Source organism: Rhodnius prolixus, unplaced genomic scaffold (genome assembly GCF_049639745.1).
Source record: "Rhodnius prolixus isolate KJV_2025 unplaced genomic scaffold, Rpr scaffold_2, whole genome shotgun sequence".
Classification (NCBI taxonomy): domain Eukaryota; kingdom Metazoa; phylum Arthropoda; class Insecta; order Hemiptera; family Reduviidae; genus Rhodnius; species Rhodnius prolixus.
The window spans coordinates 11539326-11562293 of record NW_027411592.1 but is presented as its reverse complement, the minus strand read 5'-3'; the positions used below and the strand labels follow the sequence as shown (position 1 = coordinate 11562293).

Sequence of the window (22968 nt, the reverse complement as noted above, 5' to 3'; positions counted from 1 at the left end):
CTTTCAGTTGCTTTCAAATCGAATTGACCAAAAATTATGATTACAACTCTTTCCATGATGATCTTCGGCTCGTATTTTATAAGGCTGGAGTTAAAAATGAAGACATGGTTTTCTTATTCACTGATACACAAATCGTTCAAGAAGAATTTCTTGAAGACATAAACAACATATTAAATTCGGGTAAAAGTTCTTAAATTATATAATTTTTTAATCTTTTTAATAATTAATTACCCAGAAATTTGAAATGTGTAATGTCAATTATTTGTTTTATATGTATAAGTTAGTAATTGGGTACAAAAAGAAGTTAAAACAAAAGTTGGAAAACGATTGTAGACAATTACACGAATCACTTGCCTTTTCTAAGAAGCCTGAGTTGTTGCCAAGTACAAATAAGGCTCTACTTATTAAAAATATTTAATTTCATAAAGAAATGACTAATGTGTATGCCCAGCTTTTAATTGTGTAAATTTCGGTGTTTGAAAACTTGTTTGATAATAATATTCAGTTCTTTTATTATATTTTACATTATCCATCGATTTTATTTAAGTTGTAAAATTGTTTATTTCTTTTCTATCCAGAAGAAGTTGTAAGTCCTTTTTTTACAGTTACCTTTTTTTGGTTAAATGTTTTCTTAGCGCATTACCCTAGAAATGGATTGGTGAATGAAAACATGCACATGGTTGTTTTTTATTTTTAGGAGAGGTTCCTAACTTGTTTGAAGGTGATGATCGCGAAAAAGTTCTTAATGAATCAAGAGGCGAAGCTAAAGCTAAAGGGAAAGATGCTAATCGAGATACTATATTTGAGTTTTTTATTTCTAATGTAAGAAGTAGATTGCATCTATCGTTATGCATGAGCCCCATTGGTGAGGCCTTCAGGTTTGTTAAAGAAATGCCAATATTTTCTTTTTGAACTTCATTCTGTCAAGTATTATTATTCAATTAAAAAGATGAAAATACAGAACTTCATTTACTTGGGTTCCATGCACCTTGCTTGCAAAATTTTCTTAATAACTGCGCTTTCAATTATTGGCGGAATTGTCACCGGTCTACTGAATGGCAACAATGTAATAATGCTGTAACGTGCATTTTTGTTCAGTCCGTTCTAACTTCCACAATTAGATACCGTGAACAGGAATAGAAAGCCAATTTTATTATTTTTATAACAAGTAGAAGTAGTGGTCTCGAACTGAGAAGCTCCCATTTATCCGTTCCCAACCATGACTCCAATACTTGCCATATAAAAACCTTTATAACAAAACCCAAATAAGCTATTTATTAGGTCAATTTGAAACTATTCTTATTTCAAAAAGTTCCCGCAGAATTTTGTGAAACAGGATAATTTGAAGATTTTGAGATTGTAATAATTATTTTAGGAGGCGATGTCGCATGTTTCCTTCAATTGTTAATTGTTGTACAATTGATTGGTTTTTAAATTGGCCACAAGAAGCGTTAGTATCAGTAGCCCAATCTACATTAGCAGAACAAGTTGACGCCAAATATGTGGAAAATATGGCAAATATTTGTTACATCATTCACAAGGTATTATTGTTTTAGCATTGTCTTTTGGCCCTTAAACCTATTTATGCTTTGTTCATAAATCTTTACCACAAATCTCTGCGCCAATACTGTTATACAGTGGAAGAGAGTTGCAGTGATTGAAGTTATGAAGTCAACTGATTAATTACATGTGATGATTTCAAGAAAAGAAATTTTTTGAAATAGTTTTTCTTCTCGCTCTTACAGCACTACTGAAAATTTAAAGTTGGATAAAATCAACGAGATTAAGTAAAGCTTTGGTTGATTATCAATTTCAGTCCTCTATGGAGATCCAGAAACGATGTAAACTTTGAACTTCTTACGATTTTTCTTTTTTCGCGTTATTTGATTCATAATCACATTCAGATAATTATAACAATTATAATTTTTTGTCGTTCGGTGCCATTTAAATTTCACCGAAACTCAAATCTGAAATTAATAAACTATCTCTTCCTTTTTCCATTAATAAGAAAGAGTGATAAAGGAAAGTTATTGAATCACTTATAAGTCTATCTCCTTAACAAAAACTTACAGTTTTAAAAGTTAAGTATAAGGGTTGATTAAACGCCAAAAGGTACACAAATCAGCAGTTCCCAACATTTCATTAATACTTCATTGATATAATTTAAGTAATTTTACTGCATTAACTTTTCCTTCACATTTTTTAGAATTTATTAGATGTCACAGACCCTTATGCTGGCCATTTTCGTCTACAAAATATTTACTCAAGTAGCACACCATTTAACTTAGATTGACTGTAATATCTATTTATCTATAATAATCAAACTATTAATCACAGGTGAAAAAGAAAACGTTATAAAAAATATAAAAAAAATAAGAGGCTAAAAAATTCATAAACTTTTTTTACATCAATAATTTTATGCATTTATTTTTATTTTTAAATAAAAATCATTGGTTTAAGTTCATTCTTCGATTAAAGTAATTGTTATTTTATGTTGTAGTCAAACGTTTGTAATAATAAGTAATAAATAATCTGGCTTTATCGCAAATAATATAGTTTTCTTCAATTACATTCTCAATCTAGGTGTTCTTCCCACAATGTTATATATATGTAATATAAAATAAAGAAAATAAAGATATGCATATTTTTAGGACAGCTAATTATTCCAGTATTTTACCATAAGTAAAATTAGGGGGACTAAATTAAATTACAATTGAGAAATGAGTAAATATTGTTGAATAATCTACTTGTTATTAAATGTATGTTATTTGTGCTCACGAATATTTCGGTAAGACGAATTTAAGACTGAAATATTGTTTTGAATCCTCCGTGATTGAAATTTAAAAAGTGGCCGACTCTAACTTTGTTTTTTTCTACTTTAACATGCATGTATATGTGACTACTCAGAATAATTCATCACTCATTTTATCATAATTATAATAAAAAAATATTATGAATGAACTGGCCAGCATAAGGGTCTGTGACATCTAATAAATTCTAAAAAATGTGAAGGAAAAGTTAATGCAGTAAAATTACTTAAATTATATCAATGAAGTATTAATGAAATGTTGGGAACTGCTGATTTGTGTACCTTTTGGCGTTTAATCAACCCTTATACTTAACTTTTAAAACTGTAAGTTTTTGTTAAGGAGATTTTTGTACCTTTTGGATAGATTTTCCTTTTTGTCTATTTGCAAAGTTACGTCTGCTTTACAGATTTTTTAAAATTTGGAATAAGGTATTCTATCATTATAACCTGATAAGGTGTTAAATCGGAACCGTAACTACCACTGGAGAGATCTTTTTAAAGAATGATTATAGTTACGGTCCCCAAACCATCCTCAATAACCATTTTTTTGAGAAAGCGTTTTGAATAAAATAGGAAGGTATTTGTACGTAAATAGCAAAATTAAACTGCGATTTCAGTACTTCCTTTTAAGAGGAGCAAGAAAAATAAACTGCGATTACAGTACTTCTCCCTAAAAGGCAAAGATTTTGAATCGAACGACAATTCATTGATGTAAATCGGTTCACTCATTGATAATTTTAACGATTGCAGTACTTCCTCTTAGTAGGTGTAAGAGCATGATGGCACTTCACAGCCACATAGAGGAGCTTTAATCACTTCTTCGTGCTAAATTTTATCAAAATCGGACTAAGCTTTGTAGAAATATTGGTAATAATAGTTTCAGAAAGGGCCTTATTTGGGTGGGGCGAACTCCCCTCCTTATGAGGCATAGCGTCGAGACTTTTAAAGTACAAATCTGTACAAAATTTCGATTCGAATGACACTTCATTCATGAAAATCGGTTCACGTGTCGATAATTTGAAAGGATTGCTATACTTCCCCTTAACAAGTGTAAGAGCAGATCGTCGCTTTATTGTTAGGTAGGGGAGCCCTAACCCTATCATCCTACCAAATTTTATCAAAATCGGGCCAAGATTTACAGAGTAATTAGTAATAATAATTTTGGAGGGGGCCTTACATAAAGGGGGCTAACTCCTCTCCCATTCAATGTACAGGGCCGAGACCCCCAAAAGGCACATCTACATAAAATTCCGAATCGAATGACACCTCATTCATGAAAATCGGTTCACGCGTTTAGGCGCTACGTTGTTTACAAAAAAGGTAACAACAACAAGAAGAAGAAGAAGAACAACAAGAACAAGAACAACAACAATTTTTGAAAAAGCCGTTTTTGCTCATTTTCAGCAACTTTTTTCTCAAAACCTATTAGATCTGGGTTGTTGCAAAAAATTACAGTCATAAAGGAGGATTTGCCCTTTATTTTAAAGAAAATTTGGGAATTTTATCTTTTATAGAAAAAGAGAAAAAAATTGTCAAAGTTGGGTGTTTTTCAACGTTACGCTTTTTCGTGCAGTTTTTGACCATCAACCCTTATACAACTGTCCTACCGGACAGTTTTAATAATTAAGATTAATTTCTTTAAGTTAAAGATTAGTTTAAGATTACTTTCTTTTTTAGTTTAATTTGAAAAGACTATTAATTTATAATTATGCTTTCATCTAATAATACAAAAATAGTGCCTATTAAATTTTTAGGGTGTGGAAGATATGACGGTTCGTTTCTTTAATGAGATGCGAAGACATTATTATGTTACTCCAAGCAGTTATTTAGATTTACTCAAGTTATATGAAACACTGCATAACAAAAACAAGAATTCTGTGTCTGCAACTCTTGAAAAAATTAGCAATGGTGTCAAAGTAAGTACATTTAAGTCAATTGTGTTCATTTGTTTCAGTAGATAAACCCAATTATATTTTTTTTTTTTTATTCATAACATATTGTTTGCCATTAAAACTGAATTCTTGGAAAGAATATGGTTAGGCTGGTTAATTAAATGCTATAATTAGAAGAATATAATTAAATCGGTCTACGTATTTTAATCGAAATACGGATGTTTTCTGTGAATTAGGTGACATCGTTTCAAAATGTTTTTATTTATTTTTGTTTACAGGTTTTTTTACCTCAACCTTGAGGTTTTCTCTGACTAGTTATCCTACCGAAAAAAAACAAAAAATTCGGATATCATACTTAAATCGACAATGCACAGTGTAATGCAGGAATCAATAGTCATTAATAAAGAGTGTCAATGAGGCGCCACGGTAGCCGAGCGGTGCGAGACCTGCAAAGCTAATATGCATTGCGGTACTGGGTTCGATTCCCGATCTCGGGCCTTGGATTTTATTTAAAGGTTAATAAAAGAAATTTACAGTAAAGTATGTCTGCTAGTCGCCTCCGTCCACGACACTTAATTGGTAGTTGGACGTAAAGCCCGCCTGAAAAAATAGGCAATTACTTTACTCTGAGTGTCAATTTTCTTAATGTTCCACCTACTCAAGAACCGGTCGATGCAGAACATGGCCTTGTTCAAGCAGTTTACTTTGTGTTTACTCTCTAGAAAATGTTATAAGTAGCGATGTCGTCCACGTACAAGGCCAGTTGAACGTCCTTAGGTCTTAACGGATTGTATAATTTATTTATAAAAACACTAGTCCTAATAAAGTAGATCCTAGAAGAACGCCTGTTGTGGCATTTTGTAGTTAAGAGCAGGCCGAGTTACAAGTTACTTTGAATTTTTTATTAGCAGATAAGTACTTTAATGATCTGTTGTGAAAAATGGTACTCTATCAGTTTGTAAAACTAACGGTTATGCCATACTGTATCAAACGCCTTTTGAATGTCCATCAAGTCAAACATATAGGTTGATCGCCTTCAGTTACATCATTTGCAAGTCTTGTAACTTGGACAGTCCACAACCAACCTGTTCTTTTTTAATGATTCCATGTACATCCAAGTGACTATTGATTCTGGTTAGCCACATTCTCTTGAGCTAATTATGCTGTAGGTTTATTCAAAAGTTTAGCCGGTTTTTACTTCAAAGTTTTCCAAATACCAAATAGCCAAGTGTTTATGGATTTATTAATTAGATTCGTTAGGAGCACAGCGGTTTTTCGAAGAAAAAAATATTTGTTTGTGCTAAGTAAAAACATGTTACTTCAGAAATTGAGATTGAAGAATTGGACAATTTTTTAATTGAATCTATCAATTTAGTTTACATAGTTGAATTGAAAATTAAACTTGGGTTTACAGAACAAAAGTTATTTTGATCTTCTTGGTAAGACCAAGATTGCTTTAAATAAAACTTCTTTTTGTTGTTGAGAAAAAAAATAGAGAAATTCTGCCGCAGTAAAAGTCTTACCTGATACTCATCATCACTCAAGGGGTCATAAATAAAGGGCATTCGCCCAACTACAATAAAGGTTGGTCACATGGCCCGAAACGTAATTGCGGAAGAACTTTACGAATCAAAGTACTAAGAGATGAGAAAAAGATCCTGGATCACCTTCTACAAGTTACCGCCTGGGCATTACGTCGTAGGCTACACGTACAGATGGAAGGAGGAAGCAATACCCTTGAACTTACTATGTGCGGGTGGCATACGGCAAGTTTGCGACGTCATTAACTAAAGATTTGCTTAAATGTGCCAGAGGATTTTAAAACAGGAAAATTGTTATCTATTAGATAGTGAGGCGGCGATTAAGGCCATTGTTGCCCATTGTAAAGTTAATACTTATTTTGGTATTCAGTTCCTCATCATGATAGGCTGCTACTTTTCAAATAATTTCATCTACTTACAATGGCAATCTCATAAAGCTGTAATTAGGGTTAAAACTAAATAACGTAGATTTTTTTTTTCCTTTTTTTTTACAGAAAATTTTGGAAACGAACGATTTAGTGGCGGTGATGCAAGCACAAATAAGAGAAATGGAACCACTTTTAAAGGCGAAGTCAGCTAGTACCGATAAATTGATGGAATCTTTAGTGAAAGAGAAGGCCGCAGCGGATGAAGTAAGACTGGTGGTGGTTGCTGATGAATCGGCCGCCAAAGTATGTTTTGTACTTTTTATTGAAATGTTCATTACTTTCTTTGAATATTAAATAACTTAAGTCATTTCATTTGATTAAAGGAAAAAGCAAATGAGTGTCAAGCTTTAGCAGATGATGCTCAGAAAGATTTAAATCTTGCTATGCCTGCAATGGAAGCAGCAATTAAGGCTTTGGATGCATTAAATAAAAATGATATCAATGAAGTTCGAGTGTTCATAAAGCCTCCTAATCTAGTGAAATTCGTAATGGAAGCAGTGTGTCTGTTATTAGGAGCAAAGTAATTTTATAAACCATTAGAGTAAATAAGTTAATTGTACGCAGTTAACATCAAAATAACACACTAATATGCTAATATAGTAGATTATTTCATTAATTTTGAGTGGTAGAAAGGATCAGCTACTTTGACTAGAGAGTTACCTACGGGTAGCGTAAAACAATGATGTGTCTGAAGAAGTTAGAAAAATAAAGTTACGATAGCAAATAAGTGCTTTTTCTGAGTGAATCGCTTGTTAACAAGTTTATTTTTTTTGGAGCAAAAGTAAGATCCTACCGGCACAAGAGCTTATCCGCTCAGTGGTGATTTACGGGGAGACACTTGAAGACTCAGAGTCTTTTTGTTTTCCAATTGTGTATCTTCCTTTGAACATTTTGTTAGCATTAACTGAGGTATTAACTTCGGCACCTTTTGAGGCAGCAACAGTTGTTCCTCATTGTGAATGGGTGATAACAAAACTATTAGATAAGTAACATATAACTGTACTGTTAATTAGAATCAGATTATAGTTTATTAGATATATAATACAAAAAATGAAAATATGTCATATATTACAAAAATAAATTATATTTTTATACATAGCTGGCTAATTTAAGAAGAATAATTAATTATATTTTCAGACAAGATTGGACAAGTGCTAAAATAGTTTTAGGTGAAGGAAATTTCCTTAAAAGACTACGGGATTATGATAAAGATCATATTCCTGAAATGTTGCAGAGAAAGCTCAAAGCATATATAGAACATCCTGATTTCGATCCAGAAAAAGTAGCCTTGCAGTCAAGAGCTTGCAAGTCTTTGTGTATGTGGGTTAGAGCAATAGACAAATATGCAAAGATTTATAAAGTTGTCGAACCAAAAAGGAAGAGGTAAGCTTCTGCTCTTATTCACTGAATCTATTTATTTTATTAATCTTCTTAGAATCACTTTTAGGCTGTTATAGAAATACTTTTTAATTGAAGATTTTCAGAAAAATACTTCTTTTACAGAGTTGAAGCTTCTGAAAAGATATTAAATCAAATGATGTCCGTCCTGCGAGCTAAACAAAAAACATTGGCTGATGTTGAAGCGCAGATCGCAGCTCTTGAAGCTTCATATGATAAAAGTCTCAGGGAAAAAGCGGAACTGGAGGCAGCTATGAATTTATGCGAAAGTCGACTAGAAAGGGCAGGAAGGTTAAAGTCCGCTCTGGGAAGTGAACTGATTCGATGGGAAATGTCGATTAAAGTGAGTAAACTTGAATATAGTTCTTCATTAATAAATGATAATAGGGAACAGGCAGAGACGAAGAAGCAATGGCAGAGAAACTAGAATTATCTCCGTAAATGAAGATACGTTTAAAAACTAAACATGAACTGTTGTAGTAAGATCCTGAAGAGGAGTGGTGCTTTTGTGTTTGTGGTCATCACGTTATAATCTTAATCGCAAATATTTCTTTTATATAGAATGTTAAATACTACTTGATCTCTCAGATGAATTGAACAGAGTGTCATTAAATAAATGTGAGATATTAGTACAATCCAATCTAAATGGTGAGCCAAGTATACGAAAACTATTAGAACTTTATTTATAGTTTCTCTCCTGTTTTTTGTTTTTAAATGAGTATGATTTTTCGCAAAACTATACCCAAGGTTTTAGCCAGGAAACCCGACCATCTCAAAATCGTCACTCGTAGAAGTTGGTCCTCATCATTGCATAAAAAAGTTTAAACCTTGTAAAAAATTAGAGCTTTAAGGGCTAATTTTGTGGTTGAAATCAAGCAGGGAATTGTATTTAAAGTGGGGGAGAAGCTTAATTTTAAGCTGGCTCCTATTTCGAGAAATTCAGCAATCCTCTCAACAAACTGTTGATTTCTGTACGGAATAATGTAAAATGTTTAATACTTTTCTAAAATAACCGCAATACACACTAATCGAAATAGAAAACAGATAAAGGCACCTGTAAGTAATTGCTATCTAATAATTAGTTTATTTAAATTAAATCTTATTTTAAATTACCATCTTTCTTAATAATATTATTGAAGTATATGGCATGCATATTGTTGCTATCTGCTCTACTTTATTGCAGTACTTTCGTGTACCTCTAAGTGTCGTTCTGTGCACTTTATCTTTTAACCTTGATTAAATAAATTACTTGCCTAGTTAATTGGCTATGCTGCTCAGGTCTGGGGATCTACTTGGTATGATCAGGTGGAGAAAATTTTACATTTTTTTTAAAGAAATTGTTTATTCTCCCAAGTAACATACCAAACTACATATTGTATCTAGAGACCAACAGCAACCCGCTCTTCTGTTTTGTGTTGAATTTACTCTATAATTATGTACAAAAAGTACTACTGTTGCCTTATTCAGGGCTCCCTTATATTTTAGCGCAGGAAGTGTAAAAAAGAAACGTTTTGGTATAAAGATTATCTCGATCTGTTTAGGAATTGTCTGTTGCGATCATTAACTTGATCGGTGATGTTCTTGTGGCGGCAGCATGTGTGGCATATTTAGGTCCATTTACCAATATTTACAGAGAAGAATTGAGTACTTATTGGAGTCAACTAGTGAAAGAGAAAAACGTACCTTCATCTCCTGAATTCAGGTTCAGTATATTATACTCAATTATCTAATGAAAATCAAATCAAAAAGAATATTTAAATTATTATACTTTAATTCTAGTTTAATAGATATACTGTCCGATCCCTACGAAATTAGAACGTGGATTACTAATGGATTGCCAAGGGACAAAGTATCAATTGAAAATGCCATTTATGTGACTAAAACTACTCGATGGGCATTGATGATAGATCCTCAAGAGCAGGTATATTTCTGTATTAAGAGAAATATTCTAATTATTGCTGCAAGAATACGTTTTACGATCATACAAATACATGTTTAAAAAAAAAAAACGAAAAATTGTCTTACATTTTCTTCAGCGTAGACTATCTGGATAGCCAACCTGTAGCCATCGTGTACCTCTCTTTTTCTTTACAACTAAACATGTAAGTTTTTCTCTAACTTCTAATAGTGGACATCCTAAACAATTTTAACCATTTTTTTTTTTTTTTAATTTCCTGATAAAAATGCTCAGGAAACTGTTTTTGAAATGGCGTTTCAAGTTTCCTTTAAGCTTCTTTATTGTAGTAATTATTTATTTTTTTAATTGAAGGCGCGTCACCATCTGAGGTCATTGGAGTAATCTGGTTTCTACCTAAGTTAGGACTTTTTCAATTCTGATTCTACGATGATCGTACATACGACTTTTACCATGTTTGATTCCTGGAACTGCCTTTGACATCCCAAAACCATTGTTTAATAGCGATTTGTATAAGCCCTTAGTTCTAACAATGACGGGTTCTGGACCAATGAATGGGATATTTCTGAACGGCGCATCATCAATCTCGAATTGATGAGTTCAGCATGAATAGAGTCATCTATTCAAGAAAAATTTGATAGTAGCCTCTGGGACCCTTAAATTCCGAAACGAGGGATGAGGATGTTTTGCAAGCTACTAACCCTTTTATTGCATCCTAGCTGTCCAAGAAAACGAGGACCTATTTATCTCTAAACTTCTAAATAGGTTCTGCAACAATATTTGCTATATCGATTCGGCGCTTTTTCATCAATATTTAAATCAATATATCAATATTAACAATATTATTGTTATAGGCTAATCGATGGATTCGACAAATGGAGGCTAAAAATGATCTTAAAATGGTTAAACTTACCGATGCAACCTACATGAGAACCATAGAAGCCGCCGTCAGATCAGGTCAACCAGTTTTGATTTGGGAAGTTAAAGAAACATTAGATCCCGCTTTATCGACAATTTTACTGAAGCAAATTGTTATGCAGGTGTCTGTACAACTATTATTGGATTATTTAAAAAGATTGTTTACAAGTAGTGTTACTGAATTTTGCACTTCCAGTTTGTTTATTTAGATCAGAATTGAATAATGAATTATTAATACATAATTATGTTTAATGTTAGGGAGGTAGAATGGTCATCCGTATTGGTGATGCATACGTGGAATATGACCCAAACTTCAGGCTTTACATTACTACTAAACTCTCAAATCCTCACTATTTGCCAGAAATATGTATACAGATAACATTAGTTAATTTTACTGTTACTCCTTCAGGATTAGAGGATCAGCTACTTGCGTAAGTATCGTATCACCTACATAAATATTGGTACATCATTGGAATCTGTTTTGCATCTTTTAATATGTTTTTAATACATTCAGAGATGTAGTTACTCTTGAAAGACCTGATCTTGAAGAACAGAGATCTGAGTTAATCGTTCAAATTAATTCCGACAAAACTCAATTAAAGGCAATTGAAGATAAAATTCTAAAATTATTGTTTGGCTCGAAAGGCAATATTCTTGACGATGAGGAATTAGTTCAGACCTTAAATGAGAGCAAGGTGTGTTTAAATTAAAGGTATTCTTTATGATAAATATTTTCAATTGAGAAAGAAGCACTCTTTCAAGTTATCCTTGCCTGGACCCACATATGTTCCTTTGTAAGTTTCTTATGAACTCAAGAAATTCATGTGTTACGTCGAAAATGGCTCTTGAGTTTGAAAGAAATAAAAAGGTCTTTGAAGTGGTAGTATGCTTGATCGAAAAACGGTACATTTTAAGAAGCTCAAATTTTGTATTACTTAAAGCGAATGAAAGTTGATTGATGATTATGTGATGGTGATTATTAAATTGATACAGTAACAGTAAATTTTTTTTAACATAGATTACGTCTGAAATAATTGCAAGAAGATTGACAGAAGCCGAAGCAACGGAAGCAAAGATTATGGTAGCACGTGAAGGATACAGAAGCATTGCTGCTAGAGGCTCTTGTATTTACTTCGTGGTCGCAGTGTTGGCGGATATTGACCCTATGTATCAGTTCTCCTTAAAGTATTTTTCTTTGGTTAGTATTTTTGTTTATTTATTGAACATAAGCTACGAGGCGCAGGCCTAGATAGGGGCATTTCTAGAAGTTATATGATGCTCAGATAATGAGATTTTTCAACTTTGTCAGAGCATACTATACTTACCGTCCGCAATCATAATTTAGTAGTTGGTCGTAAAGCCCGTCTGAAAAAATAGGCCTTACCTTGCTGAGATCCCTGCTACGAACGTTGCTTTTTGTCATCAGTTAAATTAACTAGAAGCATACGCTAAGATTGAATATACAAGTTTAATTATATACAGGAAAATATAGAGCAGGCCTTGGTGGTGGTAATATAAGGAAAACCTTTTATTCTGGTTATTTATTACTTCTCAAAAAGTTTTGAGTTACATTTAAAGTAAATATGTATTGAGGACTATCTCCTTGCAGACACGTATGTATGTATACAATATAATCTGTAATCATAAAATAAAAAACGTTTAAGCTATCTATAGTTTCATATATTTAATACAATTTATTTTTTAATAAAATATTCTTTTGACAGATTTTTAACCATGTGATAGAAACTCTGCCAAAAGTTTCTGATCTAGACGAACGCAGTAAGGGTTTAATAGATGGCATAACTCTGGCTATATATAACAATGTGTCGCGAAGTCTTTTTGAAAAGCATAAGTTGGTATTCAGCTTTTTGCTTTGTACAAGTATTCTTAGGCACGCTAAAGAAATACTTGAAGCAGAATGGAATTTTTTGATTAATGGACCTGTTGGTGTTTCTGAGGTTATATTTTTAATAATTTATTGCAATTTTGTAAATGAATTATAAATTGTTTCCAACTTTTTGTTTAGCTCTTAATCGGAAATTTGTTAACGAGGAAAATCTCAGCTATAAGGTTTTGTAGTTTTTTTGTAGTTTGGACTTTCCTTCCAAAACTTAAAAACTGAAATTTAATATTAAATTTTGACGTCAAAATGTTCTTATTAGAGTTTTACTAAGTTGAAGAGATTCATTTCATTATTCTTCTTTTTAACCACAATTGCTGTTTAATTGTGTGCTTAAAAGTGCTGTTTAATTAACGTCAATTGTAAAACTACTTTCCGAAATTCATGGTAATTGCAGGTTCTTCCTAGTAAGCCTGACGTAGCACAGCTTACAGATTTACAGTGGACATCAGTAAATTATTTGAGTAATCTGAATAAAAAGTTCAGATCCCTTGCTACCGATTTAGATCATGAAATTGAAGTGGAATTAGGAGATTATCACTTGGTAATTAAAGTTTTTGTTTGTGATCTTGAAGTTTTTTATGTAAATACTTCTTTTTTTTTTATAATTATTCATAAACGTTCTGTGGCTTGTCAAAAGTTTTTGGCACTTTATTATTAATAATTTCTTGAAGGTTTAAAAAGCCAACGTTAGTCTTGAAGTTTAAATCATTTTTCTAAATTGCAGCATTCATTTAAGTCTATTCTGATACCGTATCTTAAAACGAAAATAGTCATGTATTTATTAAATCATAAGACATTTAAAAGTATAAGATATATTTATTATAATACATTTTATTTCCTGCAGGACATCAATTTAACTGGAGGAAAAGCTCCAAAACATCCGGTTAATTTCAATACTTTGCTAAATTCGTTTGAAAAATTATTATTGGTAAAAGCACTGAAGGAAGAGAAGGTAATAATAAAATATTATTTCTATTATTAGTTATCTTTCTTTGATAACTAATTTATTTTCCTTCTTTTTCAGCTTTTTTTTATAGTGACTCAGTTTGTAAAGTTACTTCTCGGTGAAGAGTTTGTGAAAAGTCCTATTGTCAGCTTACCTGTGTTGTGAGTGATCAGTTTTATTCTAGAATTAAATTCTGTGCAAGGGTATGGAACTTAGACGTAAATGAGGTTAATTCACTCATAGAGAGAGATAGACACAAGATAAGGAAATTAAGGGAACTGTAGCAGGAGTTTTTTAATGTTGGGTAAGAAGAGGGAGGTTGAGGTTGAGATGGTTAGAGTACATTGTAAAAATTAAAGAATCTAAAACCTTTGCGAAATTGCTGGAAAGGCATCTGGAAAGAGCAAAAATGAAAGGAAGGCTGAGAAAAAGGCGGCTAGATGTCGCAGAAGTGGACATGAGAGAAGTCTAGGCGTAAGAAAATGGAAAAGAGTCACTTTGGTCAGAGATGAGTAGGAGTGAGTGATAGAGGAGGCCGAGGTCTTCGAGGTCCACAGTACTATGAAAGAAGAAGTATATGATGCCCAGTCAGAAACATCTTTAATATTTAATTACGGTATCATAGTTTCCATAATCTGTGTTCAATTTTTTTTGGACAATGACTTGTCTTTCATGGTTCGCTAAACTGAATTGAAGAATTGCATTTTTGAGAATCATGCCTGAATAAAATACTTGCATTTTGAAACTATTTTTCAAATTCGAAAAAATTTGCCCACGTATAGTATAATTTGCCTCTTTCTGTTAACAAAACGATTTGGTAAATTTTTGTTGTGATTTCTAGATTTCAAGACACATCTAATATCACACCTTTAGTGTTCGTATTAAGCAGTGGGAGTGATCCTGTGGGTGCATTTTTAAAATTTGCAAAAGAATCTGGTAAAGAAGATTACATGCGCTCTATTTCATTGGGACAAGGTCAAGGGCCTATTGCGACGAAGATGGTCGAAAAGGCCGTTAAAATAGGGGAATGGATTTTTCTACAAGTAATAAATCTTTATATTTCTCTTCTCATAGAAAAGATTCGTAATTTAGTATTTAGAATCTACAAGAAATCGTAAATTTTTATATTCTTGAGAAATTAAACAAATGGTGCGTGAAAAACTCCAATACAATAAGTTTTTAAAAGCTGAAACTTTGGCTGTTAAAAAGTTTTATACTTTGGGGAGAGGGGGTTTAAACCTCCAGTATTGACCAAGGCTCTATTCTGGAAAATGCTCTGCTGGAAAATACCCTGTTACGGAGCGGTAGTTAGGGCCGGCATGCGATTTATAAATAAGCGTATCCCCATAGCGTCAACGAGTTTTCACTGAATAAGGCCGTCTCTATTTGGCCTCTTGACTTTTTTTTCTCCCTCAGCATCCGCGAATGCCATCACGATGTTCGTTGCGGTCTTTTTGTGATTTCTTTTGTGTCGACAGTGCTTGTCAGAATACGAAGACTATTTTTACCGAATTTAAAGCAAGCCTCAGATCTTTTTCTGTTACTATTGCTCAGTCTGTTCTAGGCCTGCTATGGCTGTATTTATACTGTCGATTTTGTTTTGATGGGCTTCTCCATCTTTCTGAGACCATACTGGGAAAGTTCTAACTTGGGAAATCGGATGACAGGGGCAACCACGAGCGTTTAGGATAACATCTAATAATTGATGCCGAGATCATGTCAATTGGTGGTAGGGTAGTTCATCAACAGTTAGGCTCCTCATTAATGGAAACAACATCCCTTCTTGAGGACGGTTTTTTATGCTGAGTTTGTTGGTTCGTTGGCTCAACAGTCTCAAATGAACTTGATTTCATGCTTTCAATTCGAGTTATTTTTTTTAAGAGGATTGAATAAGTTTTACATTTTCGCATGTAGCTTATGTGAATTTAAAAAGAAAAATAATTGAAACTGCAGATTAAAATGAAATTAAGTTAGTTCTGATAGCGCCATAGAAACGTAATATCAGCGTTAGATGTTAAATATAAAATACTATTTAATTTTTAAAATGTTAAATAGGCTCCAGTCGAATTAAATCTTGCTCGAAAGCCTACTTGGCCCTACATTAAACCTTTATTTTGTTAATGTTAAAATAAAACTTAATTTAATAATTTTATGATTTCAGAATTGTCACTTGGCATCATCCTGGATGTTAGAAATGGAAAAAATTATTATGGATATAGCTGAATCACCTAAAACAGTACATACGGAATTTCGTCTCTTTCTAAGCTCCATGCCTTCGTCGTCATTTCCTGTATCTGTGCTCCAGAATGCTGTTAAAGTAACAAACGAACCACCAAAAGGCATCAGAGCAAATATGTTACGAGCTTTCATGGACCTGGATCCGGTTTTTTTCGATGAACATCGTGAGTTATCTTAAATATCTTATTCTCTAAGTATCCGATCTAAGTAACTACTTCTTGTTCAATCCTGGGGACATTTTCATCCTCTTCTTCTTCTTTTTTTCATATAATTTTAATGAGTTTGATCAAGTTTTGAAATTTAATTTTTCAAATATCTTTTATTTCTATTTATTAAAAAAAAAAAAATTGTAAATTATACACTTTAAAACCTAATATATCTTGACATAGAAGTAAATTTATTGAGAGTGAGTCTTCAAAGAAATATTTTGATGTTCATTAATACAAGGTCTTATTATCAATTAAACTTTAATAAAGGAATGATAGATTGTTCTCTTTTTTTGTGGTACATTGATTTGTTGTGTAATTTCGTAAATATTATCGTTCAATTAGAATGGAATATTGAAAATTGACAAAACTGAATTAGTTCATACCATAGCCACTATCTCAAAGTGCAAGTGAAATTTACTTTCATCAATGAGAACTACTGGCAAAATTAACAGAGAAAAGTAGTAGACTTGAAAAAGAAAAGATACATTTAAAGTTAGTTTAATTTTAATCCCCAAGATCAATTAAATTTTAAATGTCAGGGACTAAAGACAGTTTCAATCAATTCGAAATTAAAATATTGGTTACTTATTTCAGCATTTTGCCATGTATGGAGAAGGATGATATTTTCATTATGTTTCTTCCATTCCATAATATTGGAGCGAAAAAAATTCGGCCCACTTGGATGGAATATCTTGTATGAATTCAACGACAGCGATAGAGATTGTGCACTCTTGAACCTAAATCTGTTTTGCATACCTGAAACCTATATAATTCCATGGAGTGCTCTGCATTATATTTTAGGTATCATTCGCAACTTTTAGTACATAATGGTTTAGTAATAGCTTATGTTTGGAAATGTTTTGCACGATAATGGCGGTTATTTGACGTAATTTATTTTCATATTTTATATTTCTAGAATTTGCTAAATGTGATGTGGCAAGGATCACAACTCTAAAGTGACACAAAATGTAAAATTAAATTCTCAGTCAAATTCTGTACGCAAAGTACTTATGTACTACACATAAAACAATATCGTTTATTAGAAGTAGGTTTAGTCATTGCAACATTGTGTTTTTATAAATTTTTTATTTTTAAATAGCACAAGAAATTTAATTTTTGAATTATGAAAAGTATTGCTACAGATTCGTTACTAAAGATTAAAAAAATATAATTCAGCTTTCAGAATTAACCAAATAATTCAACCAAATGTCTGTTAATGGGTTACCGGAATGAGGCACTTCAAATTCTTATTTGGGTGAAATTCACCCATTGAAACATGCTACGTCGGGAGAAGTTACCGCCAGGATCCTTGCGAAAACAAGAGCTAAGCGGTGCTTATTCCCTTCTCTAATATTTATTAAACACTTACCGATTGACTTGAAAATTAAAACCATAAAAACAGATTGGACTTATTGGATTTGACTCTATAAAAATCTCTGTTGAGGAGTCAGCGTTTGAAAATAATTTACGTTTCTTTTTCTTAAAGTTTTGACGAATTAGCTTCTAACACATACCAATTTATAAGTATTGTCACAAAATCAATAAAATATAAATATACACATGTATCTGAAACCTATGTAATTATATATATATATCTTTTAATCTGTTCTTTAAAGGTACTTTTAAAAAACCATTAAACTAAATTCTCTTTCATTTTTAAATTAATATTGGTTTAATATATTTTTTTTTAGGTGAAATTACTTATGGGGGAAGAGTGACTGACTATTGGGATCAGAGGACATTAAGAACTATACTGGTCCAGTATTTCTCCAAAACAACCACAAAGGAAGGTTGGTACTAATTACTTTGAAAAATGAGCGGTGAGCGAAACGAAATTAATTAATGAAATCCAGAACTTTATTCTGGGACGTAATTCCCGTGGAAAATAACAAGTATAAAAATCATGGTAAAAATAGGGTATTGCTACGGATTTCGTTTTCTAGGAAATTGACAACAATGTCTAGATTTGGCAGTTCTAGATGTATAGTAGTGCTTCGGCTGAATTTAGATGAATGTTGGAAGCATTGTCATGGAAATATTTGCAGTAATATCTCACTTGGACAAAGTTTATATAACATTCTGTCCTTTACAGGTCACTACTATTCTAAAGTGTACTTTTGCCCTGAAAGTTTTCAGTGTACTAATGTTGATGCTTATGTGAAATTTATTGATAAACTACCACTAATTGATAATCCTCAAATATTTGGTATGCATGAAAATGCCAACATTGCATTCCAGGTAGGAATTCTTTTTAACAAAGTAACAAGATTAACTTAAAAAAGAGAACTAAGTAAGATTATTTTTTTATTCAATAGATGAATGAATCTGGTATAATCATAAATACTATTTCAAACGTCCAACCTAAGGAGTCAGGGGCTGCTGAAGAGAAGTCCAATGATGAAATTGTGCAACATTTCTCCGAAATGATTTTACAAAAAATTATTAAGTACATAGATCCCGACCGAATTTCTCAAGTTCATTTTATAGTAAGTAAATAGGTAATATTAAAATATTTAATCTATTTTGGGAAGGGCGTTATCGACATTGGTGTCCATTAGCTGTATCCATTTATTTGATTGTTATCTTTGAAAATGTTGGATTAGCTTTGCTAAAGGAAATGGAACTATCATCAGTTCAAATGAAATTCTTTAGGGAAATCCTACTGTCACTTTTAAACTTGTTTAACATGAAGTAACATTCTATTAATGTAACTTGTTTTCTTCATTGTGTCAAATATTTTTAGAAAGATCGCAAAGGACGATTACCATCTTTGACAACCGTACTTCTGCAAGAAATACAGCGATTTAACAAGCTTATTTTGAAAATACACTCCTCCATCAGAGAACTTCAAAAAGCAATTAAAGGATTTGTGGTGATGTCAGAAGCACTAGAAGATCTGTACTTTGCTTTTACTACAAATGTGGTAATTTCATTTGATTCTGGGTTATTTTATGTAAATATCTGCTTCGACAAAACTAATTGTTGAACTCACTTATTACCTACATAGCCCTGCTCTGTATGAAAACAAAAATAATCCTACGGAAGATAGGTGCCCTTTAAATTTTTAAATATACTTAAGATAAGAAAAACTTGCATGAATTTTATGTGTCTCATTCTCTGATTATGATTTTATTTATTTATTTTTATTTACTATTTTTTTTATTTTATTTCATTTTTTATTTTTTGAGTTATGAGTCTTTTGGCAATAACCACTAGTGAATGGATTGTTTGTTAGCAATTTATTATCTTTTTTTTAAATTATAATTTTTCATTGGTCTCTGAGGTGCAAAATAATGAATCCGTAAGAGACATTTTTTCTGATTTGCGAAATCGCTCTATATTACGCGAAAACACATAAAAAATTAATCAGTTACCCATTCGCAACCGAAATACACTCACTTTTCGTCTGATTAACGTAAAAAAAGTTTTAAAAAATTATGTTTTTCTTGAATCCTTCTAAACTCGGCAAAAATTTAGGACTTTCAAGTGTTTTAAACCTTACTGGAATCTCCATTCTAATGAGTTGTTACAGCCGAAATAAATGGTACCACATCTTTTGAGAATATAAAATTATCATGTATCTTCTGCAATCAGAAAAAGTCAAATCCATGTTTTAACTTTTTGGTACTTTTGAGGTTCTGCAGTTTTGTATTTTTATTCAAAATACATTCTATTTAATCTGGCTCTCCTTGCCGGAATCTAGCCTATTATCACTCTTCACCCAGCATTGCAATACCATTTAATAACCACTCTATTGTATTAGAATTTTATTATTATTATTATTATGATTATTTTTTTATTTTATTTTATTTTTATTATGATTATTATTATTATTTTGTATTAGAGTATGTATATTATATTCTTCTACATTTAGTTATTTTTAATAGATTCCAAAGATGTGGAATGCTGTATCATATCCATCCTTAAAATCATTAGGAAGTTGGACTAGGGATTTGGAAACCAGATTGGATTTTATTTGTGTAAGTCAACACATAATCTAATGTTATTTAATGTACATCTAATATAGGTACCTTTTTATAATATAATATAATCACAATATAACAGGGAATAGGTTTAGAGAAAATTAATCAGGAAACTTATTTATATAGTAAATAAGCAGTCAATAATCTTAATAATATGGAATATAAGTAAACTAATATTTTTAGTGGTTCCTCACAGGATTGGCAAATTAATGGAACTCCGAAATCATTTTGGCTTTCCGGATTTTTTTTTCCTCAAGGATTTATGACTGGAGTTCTACAGACCCATGCAAGAAAATATGACCTTCCAATAGATCAACTTAAAATGGATTTTGCTGTCAATAAAACATTTTTGATGCAAGAAGAAATTCAAGTACGAAGACTTAGAGGTGAAAAGGTGAGTGCTTGTAGTTTCCGTTTTTAGCAACATTACAAAGAACAGACAACTAAATTTAAATATTAAAAGAGAAAGTTGAGAAATATTTTTTCTCTAAAATTCTCATTTTTTTCTAAAATTGTTTCTTAGAGAAAGACTTGTAAGAGGTTTGCAGCAAATTTTGAAACTGATTTTAACAAATATATGTTTAAAGACAAAACAAATGATTTCTCTTTTTTAAAAAATATGACATCTGTTGTGATATTAAATAATTTAAAATCAAATGTATGGTGGAGAAAAATTTATCTGTTTGGTAATTTAATTTCTTGCGTTGCTTCTTTATTGGTCAAAAATTGCAAAATGACACAGCTAGACAAAACCTTTACCGTTTTCTTTTTCTTTCACCTAAATTTAACTGGAGTTGTTAATATTTTTTTTAAATCTATTTGAAAATTATGATATCTGGATTTTCTTTAGAATTTTCATTCTTCTGCTCTCATTACTACATCGATCATTTCTTGTTAAACTGCCCCAAATTAGTTAAGCAAGTTTGTGAGTTACTCGTTAGACTCTAATATCGTTATATTATCCAATCCGCCCATCCATTTTGTTATTTTATTTAAGGAAAAATCTTAAATGTATGTATATTGGCTTAGTATCCAGAATTGGAGGAACTTCAGGAACCTAACGATGGTGTATTGATACATGGGTTATTTTTGGATGCTGCCAGATTTGACATTAAAACGATGATGCTTGCCGATCAGTTTCCAGGTTACAAAATAATGATATTATTTCATTTTTCTAGCTTAGAATCTATCATAATAATAGAATTATTAGATGATAAATTTTTTTTTGTAATATCATGGAAATCGTTTCAAAGAATTAGTGAGAATTTAACGAAATCCCTTTGCGATATTGATGGAAATTAACCAAATCTGGTTTGAACGCTCACACGTCTTTCTCTTGCTATATCTAAGCTACAGTACTCGTTTCGGCGGTACATATACTAAATTTGGAAGAGTAGCCATGGCCCCTGCGCAAGGATGGCACGCAAAATCGTGAAGCGTTCCACATTTTTACGGACTCTTGAGTCCATTTCTAAAGGATTGTAATCTGTGTGTATTAAAAATATAGTTCTTTTTGTTTCAATAAACCATTATTATTATTATTTTTTTTTTTTTTTTTTTTTTTTTGGCGCATCAACAGCTGAGGTCATTAGCGCCCGGAGCTTTTTCCAGTGTACTGCCGGCCTCCGGACAGTGTTCTCTCGTTACAGACAACACTGTCCATCACCGAACAGTGAGCTGTAAGAAGCTCCTAGGAAGAGAAAATCTAAGGGTCAGCTGCTGGATTCGAACCCGGGACCTCCGCGTGGGAGTCCAGTATGCTAACCTCATAGCTAATCCCTTCCCTCCATTATTATTATTATTATTATTATTATTATTATTATTATTATCATTATCATTATCCAAGTTACATTTTCGAACGAGGGGTGTTACCTTTTTAAAATGCAGGAGTTAAGGCCGCACTATCCTATCCATTTTAGTGGGCATGTAGCGGCATTTTAGTGGGAAAACTACCCACCTCTTCTCCCAGAGGCGACTTTAATCAAATTTTCAAATAAACGTTATAGAACTGCACGATTCAATAAAATCTAAAAAGTAGTTTAATTTAGTAGACCACTTTCTGGTTGAGCCATTTTAAACCAGTTACCGTCAGATTTCTTGATGGTATAAATTGATTCACTTACTAAATTAAAATATTAAGTTTACCTTCCAACAATTTTTCGTACACACATATTTTATTACATTCACAGAGATTATTTTATAACTCACTTTGTTCTGACAGGAAATTCTCAAAGAAAACTATTTAATAATGTTGATTTTAAAACTGATGTGTAACCAAAATTTCAAAAATTGGGCGTGTCGTAGTACTTTTTTTATCTGAAAAGAAGAAGTAAAAAGATAGGTTTAAATGGCTGATTAGAAAATTACACTAATACTTGAAAAACAGTGAAAAGCCTTGGATTAGTCAAGCGTCTTGACAAGATACAACCATACAAATGTGTTGGTTTGGGCATTTTATGACTTATTGAGTGATTAGACAGTATTATTAAAGATTTTTGATTTTTTTAATCTATACATATTTATGTATTTTTAATAATAAATCAACTCTTATTTTAGGTGAACTGAATTCATCAATGTCAGTGTTAACGTTAGTACCTATTAATGGTACACCTAATCCAGAAGGACGATATGAGGCTCCTATGTACAAAACTTCCGTCCGTGCTGGAGTTCTGTCAACAACAGGTCACAGTACCAATTTCGTTATTGCAGTACTGTTGCCTGTAAAGGAAGAATCCAATTATTGGATTCTCCGAGGGACTGCACTCTTAACACAAATCACAGATTAAAG

The 22968-nt window shown here is 31.9% G+C and overlaps 1 protein-coding gene and 1 pseudogene across 4 annotated transcripts in view; both read left to right on the top strand.

Moving 5' to 3' along the window:
* The window catches only part of Dhc16F (Dynein heavy chain at 16F), a 63845-nt gene that overhangs the window by 33144 nt on the left and 7733 nt on the right, over positions 1–22968 (top strand). For 3 of the 4 annotated variants that reach the window (XM_074120864.1, XM_074120863.1, XM_074120865.1), the window contains exons 42-70: positions 8–180; positions 698–878; positions 1376–1541; positions 4564–4725; positions 6737–6913; positions 6994–7190; positions 7808–8053; positions 8174–8411; positions 9610–9770; positions 9848–9989; positions 10838–11023; positions 11160–11332; positions 11416–11596; positions 11920–12099; positions 12626–12859; positions 13199–13345; positions 13649–13756; positions 13829–13911; positions 14592–14793; positions 15912–16152; positions 16792–16998; positions 17889–17987; positions 18290–18435; positions 18513–18683; positions 18941–19120; positions 20085–20177; positions 20377–20574; positions 21210–21324; positions 22737–22967. In XM_074120864.1, coding sequence (XP_073976965.1) covers positions 8–180; positions 698–878; positions 1376–1541; positions 4564–4725; positions 6737–6913; positions 6994–7190; positions 7808–8053; positions 8174–8411; positions 9610–9770; positions 9848–9989; positions 10838–11023; positions 11160–11332; positions 11416–11596; positions 11920–12099; positions 12626–12859; positions 13199–13345; positions 13649–13756; positions 13829–13911; positions 14592–14793; positions 15912–16152; positions 16792–16998; positions 17889–17987; positions 18290–18435; positions 18513–18683; positions 18941–19120; positions 20085–20177; positions 20377–20574; positions 21210–21324; positions 22737–22966 — 5017 coding nt within the window. In that variant the 3' untranslated portion in view covers position 22967. Of the gene's footprint in view, positions 1–7; positions 181–697; positions 879–1375; positions 1542–4563; positions 4726–6736; positions 6914–6993; positions 7191–7807; positions 8054–8173; positions 8412–9609; positions 9771–9847; positions 9990–10837; positions 11024–11159; positions 11333–11415; positions 11597–11919; positions 12100–12625; positions 12860–13198; positions 13346–13648; positions 13757–13828; positions 13912–14591; positions 14794–15911; positions 16153–16791; positions 16999–17888; positions 17988–18289; positions 18436–18512; positions 18684–18940; positions 19121–20084; positions 20178–20376; positions 20575–21209; positions 21325–22736; position 22968 lie in introns of those variants that run through there. The other variant, XM_074120866.1, reaches the window with a different exon arrangement.
* On the top strand, positions 21536–21631 carry LOC141450595 (U6 spliceosomal RNA; annotated as a pseudogene).